The sequence below is a fragment of the Haplochromis burtoni genome, unplaced genomic scaffold (genome assembly GCF_018398535.1).
Source record: "Haplochromis burtoni strain Fernald_Lab_line unplaced genomic scaffold, NCSU_Asbu1 Contig_37, whole genome shotgun sequence".
NCBI classification, from domain to species: domain Eukaryota; kingdom Metazoa; phylum Chordata; class Actinopteri; order Cichliformes; family Cichlidae; genus Haplochromis; species Haplochromis burtoni.
The window spans coordinates 1,084,912-1,091,717 of NW_024582398.1; the positions used below are offsets into that span (position 1 = coordinate 1,084,912).

Genomic DNA, 6,806 nt, shown 5'->3' on the forward strand with positions numbered 1-6,806 from the left:
TGTGTAATCACTTGCATGTGCTTAGAGTCTAAACAATTAGAAGCCGGCTGGTTCCTCAGAACAACAGTTTTTTTCTCCCACCCCTTTTCCAAAGAAGATTTTTTGGACCCATCTTTACCTTAAATCGTTAGTCATCATGAGTACCACACTCACCTAAGCTGCTGAGAGAGCTGCTGCTTTCTGAGTCCGATGGCATGGTGGACAAGACGCTGTAAGTGGACCCTGCAGCATGAACAGAAACATTAAAGTCAGGTCTAAGCGTACTCGACCGTGTCTGCTTTATGGTCAGATGATCATCTCCAGCATTGTATGGTACATCAAGGCAGTGCAGCTTGGGTTACATTCGGGAGCCTTTACTGAAAAAAGCCAGCTGGAGGAATAATAAGGTGGGACTTTCCCCAACTTGGGATGACGGGCCTGTGGGCTGACAGAGTGTAGCTAATTACCAGTTGGGCAGGGAGCTTGAATACATACTAGCCAGGGCCCCAAAGAGGCTGCAGCCTTAGAGCTTCTCCTTTTATCTCCTCTGACAACATCACACAGTCCCCCCCTTGTGAAAGGCCCTCTTTTATAGCTTACAGTGATTCATAATTAACGTTACAGAAAGGAAGCTTTATGTACACCACTGAACAATATGAAGAAGATGATGTTATTTCACACACCAATGTAAAAGTAATTCTTCAGTAGATTTTAAAAGAGAAAAGTATTTAAAAGGGAAATAACTGATGCAATCTGTGTGTGTCACGATCTACCAGAGTGTGCAATTTTCACAACAGATTCAGAAGAAACAATTAGCTTTTTACAACAACAGAGGAACAAATGGTTACACAAATGGTCAAGTCAATTAGAAATGTTGTCATTAAGTTACTATCTGGTCTGTCACCTTTTCTAAGAAAACAAGCAAAAACAAAAGATGTGTTGACTGCCTTCAGTATTTTGCCAAATAAGATGCCATTTATCAGTGGGAGTGGCCAATATTTATCTGCTACAGTACATCATGTTTTCACTACCAACAGTTCTAAAGCAGTGAGATGAAGAACTGGTACACTTTTAAAAATGAAAACATTTTAATTCTTCCCAGAAGTGGACTTCTCAGCAAATTCAGCCCAAGGTCAGAGCGTGCAATGCTGAGCTACATCTCCGACTCAACAGGCCTCAGTTAGCATGTTAAATGCTCAAGTTTATGACAGTATATTTGGATAAAGATGGAAAAACTATGGTAATAGGGATCTGTATTAAAATGCAAACATATGAAAATCAGCCAATAAATATTAATCTTTAGCTAGAAATTGTCATATCCCTCACAAAGCACACATTGATAAAATATCAGAGGGCATTGACTGCATAAATTACAGTAAAAGTAGAGCAAGGAATTGTTTAGCAATAGGTTTTTTCATTGACTATATTTTGTTAATCAAGTTGTTTCAAACGTGGTTATTTATCCTCTACAAGAAGGATTAGAATTTTATTGATGCCTGACTGCACACTGCTTGATCAAACAGCCAGCAGTGCACCTTTCCTGAGATCTTACTGCGCTGCTGTGGAGTGACCAGCTTATAGTTCAGTTACATCAGCAGCTTCCACTCCTGATGTAAAGTCTAGTGTAGACTTAGAGCATGACAAACGATTCTATTTACCCACGTCCCATTACTCTAAATCAACCCCTGACTGGCCATGTTCCCACTAACTAAATGAGTTGAGACTATGAGGAGCCCAGCTAACATGGCTCAACCCTCTATTTCCCACTGAAGGACAAAAAAAAGAAAGAAAGAAAAAGGAGAGACCGATCTCTCTTTGAGCTCTCTTTGTTCTCACTCTAGCTTAAGTTTCCCATGACTCTGAGCAGAGAGTGCCTCAATAGGCAAGGTGCACAATGTCATAACTCACTTACTTTTCTGCTCCGTGGAAGTCATGTGACCTGAGGTCTGACCCTGACCACTTAAGCATTTCATTTAGGTTGATCTCGTAGTTACGGTCACAGCCACTTGATCATCTATACACAATTTTATGGTATAAGAAGACCACTTCTCAAGAACAAATGGAAAGTGGGAAGACTGTCTTTAGTAGGAGTTTACTCTCAACTTGAACATTTCTTTTAAACGTGAGAACAGTCGCTCAAACGTAAAGTGCTGATCTTAAATCACATCTGGTACTATGTGCCACTAACAATAAATGAAAGATATTCTGAATGCTACCCCTTTCCATTAAAAGAATTATGCATTTTTCTACTTGCATCTTAAAGCTCCAACTTAAATATTGTATATAATGAGTAATTAATTGACAAAAGGGGGAAGATTACTTTCTAAGCAATAGATCAGAGTGTTGTCCATCAACAATGAATTTCAGAAAACCATAAAATACAGCTTTTAATGAGGTATATAATTCAGGCCCTTTTTTTGTCAACAGAAGGGTTAAGTTGGGCTTACTTATTTACTCCAGTATCATAGCACAGTCATGGTACAGTTATATAGCACTAAAAGCACAGGTTTTAATGTTGTAGTCACTCTGCTTTGTTCAATATCCCAGTATGCCCACCAAGTCTTTGACCTGATTTTAAAATGTTACCAGTAAACAAATGAGCCAACAACACATCCTTAAACAATACAAAATATATTAAGTAAAAATTGGACTTTATCTAAATTCCTTTCATATCAGTGGAGTTTCTCATAACTAAATTGTTCACACTCTATTCTAAAATAAACTCAGACATTAAACTTTCACCATGAAAACTCAGCACTCCTCTGCATACATGAACACAGATTATTATCACTCTGTCCAAACAACCTTTCAGTTGATTTAATAATTTGTAAACAAACTTTTAACTGGACAAATAAACCAATTAGCATTCAACTTAAAAAAAAAAAAAAAAAAAAAAAAAGAAATTTCTGTCAGTAGCAAAGCAACAGATGAAATTTTACTTGATCCCACTTAACTTCATCTCTGGAGATACATGTGAAAGACTTGGAAAGAAATTATTTGAAATACCACAATATGCATTTATGATGGTACTGCAACAATGACATATGTCCCTGCGGAGAAGCTATTCTAATTAAAGTAGAAGTCTGCTACGCGAGATAGATGTTAGAAGACTGAAAAGCATGCCGAACACAGACATCAGTTTTCTTCTACAGTCTACTTCTATAAATAAGTACACTCTGATATGTACTGTGGTATAAAGTTAATGAGTCACCGATTCTGCAATAACTACCCTCTGTGTCAACAGTTCAAAACCACTGGAGACAACTAGATTCTCTTCTTTCCGCCTAATAAAATCTAGAACGAAACCAAGAAATCGAGCTACATAACACTCGTTAATCGCTAACTGCAAAACACCTGCTCTTGTTTTGCAGTGACAAAGCAAAACTTCCCATGATACACACCCTTATAATGTGCAGCCATTGTGTTATTCTTCCTTAAGAAACGATGAGAACAATCTAAACAGAAAGGTCTCCGCTGACAAGCCTTAGAGCTATAGTTATGTGAAACTACAAAGTATCTTTATTTAAAAAACAAAAACAAAAACAAAAAAAACACACAAACAAATAAAAACAAACAAACAACCAAGCCCTCGGCAATACACACCCTGTTCGGTACTATAGGCATCATATTTACATCATGTGGAACTTTTTGTAGGTCAGTGATTAAAGGATATATTTAGCATTCATGTTATAAGCATTTGAACAGGCAGGGTTTACCAACATGTGGCTCTCATATTTTTTTGGGGTGACTTGTCAATTACTGCAACTGGCTCCTGATGGTGCATATTATGTAAAAACATAGGTTGCTTTTCTCTGGAAAGGCCCGTCTTTTGGCCACACAGTGGAGGAACCTGTCTGCCCAGTAGCAGAAGACAGCTCAGCCCATGTGTGTCCTGTGTGACTACCAACGGGGATTTGCACACTACTATGACTAGCCCAGAACATGCTCATGTACAAAGCTCTTTGGAACTAGAGAGCCTATCAGTACTCAGTTCTAGATCCACTGCACAATTGTGAAATGCAGCGCAAAAATGAGAAGGCTCAGAAAAACTAACAGAAGTGTCCAGCTTGCGTTCTCTTATGAATTATGCCAAAATAATGCATAATTAACACCTGGTAGCTAACTGAGTATGACGCGATAGCAAACAAGAAAGCAACTGGATGGATGTTCCTTTTTTTGTTTGTTTGTTTTTCAAATGTCAAAGTGCAACAGAAGTGCTGAGTAAGGGTCATATGTCAGAGTGCATGCATTATGCTATTGCATAAGATGTCAGGTAAAGTCCAGAGAATACATCATTACTGTTTCAGCATACAAAGAATGCAATAAGAGATTTATGATGAACACAAAAAATAGAGAGTATATCTATAGTTTGTGGATTTATCTGTGAATAAAATCACATGCATGCATTTATCACTTAGTTAGAAAAAGGGTGATTATCCACATAGAAAACAGAACTATTACAAAGTTATTATAAACTAATCTGCAATTTGTGCCATTATGAGACCATATTATCTCAGAGGCTTATCCTTACTTCAAGATATATTTAGTAACCATCAGATAAACTTAAGGGTTAAATAATAAGGGTCGAAGGTGGAACCCCCGATACCTTGGAACATTAAATGTTGTGTAAGATGCAGTTTTAGTTCACCTCTTAAGACAAGCCAACAGTCCATATATTAATGTATCCCGAGCAGGCAGGATGAATATTCTCTAAAAAGTGTATCTGATCACTGATAAATAAAAGAGTTTTGAGATCCTGTGTTTCTGGTAATGCTTAAAAGTTACTCTATCATCCAGCTAATTCAGATTCGGAAGGACAACTGCATCTGAATTAGGTTGAGATATTTAAGAATATCAAGACAGTGCATCCCAAATCCAATGTTGCAGTATCTTGCAACATCTGGTTTCATACGTGTATCAAATCCAAAGATTTATCACTTAAAAGTCCCAATCCATCCATAATGTTTAAATAAAACTGCCACTAAACCAGACGAACTGAATCAATCAGAAACTCCTTGCCAGGGGTCATACTTCTGAAATAATTTCAGTTCCACAAGCACTATACCATTACACTATACAGTATCGTGTTAGTAGTAAACCTATACTATACTGACAAATCCACAGAGAAACTAATTTTCTGTACATCTGCTGTGGAGTATTACAGTAGGTGGACAAAGGCAATTTTGAATCCATTCACAAGTTTATAATAAAACAATAGTTTGCTGAATCCCTTTAAGTTGCAACATTGTAAAGACAGTAGAATTAGTTATTTAAAAGGTAATTTACTTACCGGTGCTGACATAATCTTAACTGTAGTTTCACACCAAAAACAAATCAAACTGATGCCCTTTATTCTCCAGTTTATATCCCCCTCGAGTAATTCATTGCACAGTGCGCACTAAAACGCATTTGATTCATCTCTCATTCGTTTGACTATGACAGTGGGTTATTGATTCCCACACACAGTCAGTCCCTCCCTACATTGATTGAGTCTTTTTAGGTCCATTAAATGCTTTCACAAAAAAAGCTAGCAGGCTGTACTTTTGGTGACATGCTAAATGAAACAAGCACAGTAGTGAGAGTGTAAATAGGCATCAGGTCACATGATTGTGCCCTGAAAAGTCATGCCCTTCATCAAATTGTCATAAGGTCAATAGCACTAATGTTTGTTAGATCATGCTCAGGAGAGGATCGAAAACAGGTTGGATCATAAGCAATATCAAAAGCAAGGGGCCCAAACACACCGTTTCACTGTATTTTAGATAAATCCCTAACTTCTGACACGTCGCCCCTTCTTCATAAACACTATACTCTTATAACAATTTAATTAGGAGGTCGTTAACACTTTAATTGTTTCTCACCACTCGTATGATCCACTGGTCCAATGCCATCCAGCAATAAAGATTGCAGGTGAGGGTGTGTTGTCTCCAGAGCAGTGCAAAACTCTGCGAAATGGTCCCCGTCTTTACTCATTAGTAGCTTCAGCAGAAGGTCCACTTTTTCGGAGTTGGAGGTGCAGTTGTGCTCCAGCTCGTAGCGCTCTGGCTGGCTAAGGGTCCCGCAGTGAGCCAACGCGTCCACAACTCTGTCCACATCTGTTATTGACTCCACCAAGTTCTGGTAACATTTCTCCAACAACTCTTTGTGCTTGGGCTCCATCTCCTCTCCGCTTCGCTCGTCCGCTGTTTACCAGCTCGGGACAAACCCAGCCTTTTAATCTTTCTGGTAGTCAACTTAACTTCGGGCTACTGCCGTGACTCTGCGAAACTACCCCGTTCGACCCAGTCAGGACGGTTTTCAACCCGAATTGACGGATACACAAGAAGTAGCCATATTTGTTGCCCAAGGCTGTTGACTGCATGAAGATGACAACACATTTTCCCAACCGCCGCTCTCTATCCTTTTCGGAAAAATGACGCCTCTGCCTCTTTAAGCCCCGCTTTGCCTGCGCTACGGAAACAACCTCGGCGTCAAATCAAGTTCTTTAGTCATGTTGAAAAGTGTGGAAACTCTCCAGGAGCGCTCTCAGTCAGACTACAAACTCCGCCATGTCTCACCGTTCGAGCAGCTGTAACCCTGTGCCAATCATATTTCCGTGCAATGGACATTTAAGGTAAACGTGGGCGGGGCTTTTTTTTTAGACGCACCTGGCTTCCCGCCGCTATAATTACCGCTGTAATTATTACCACAACTTATGTAATACTGGTTCTGCGCTTTCTGTGTGAGTTAGTTATGTGGAAGGCATTCAAGAATGCCAATAAAAACACACTAAAACAATACTGACGGGCTTGTTTTCACTCACAAGTATTTTTTTTTTTTTTTTTTTT

General features: G+C 38.9%; 1 protein-coding gene across 2 annotated transcripts in view; it reads right to left on the bottom strand.

The window, feature by feature from the left end:
• LOC102313411 (disks large homolog 5) overlaps positions 1 to 6,573 on the bottom strand; it is a 30,777-nt gene extending 24,204 nt beyond the window's left edge. For both annotated transcript variants that reach the window (XM_042219729.1, XM_042219728.1), the window contains exons 1-2: positions 5,841 to 6,573; positions 154 to 222 (exon numbers count right to left, since the gene is read on the bottom strand). In XM_042219729.1, the coding sequence (XP_042075663.1) occupies positions 154 to 222; positions 5,841 to 6,138 (367 nt within the window). In that variant the 5' untranslated portion in view covers positions 6,139 to 6,573. The remainder of the gene's footprint in view (positions 1 to 153; positions 223 to 5,840) is intronic.
• Positions 6,574 to 6,806: the final 233 nt, after the last annotated feature.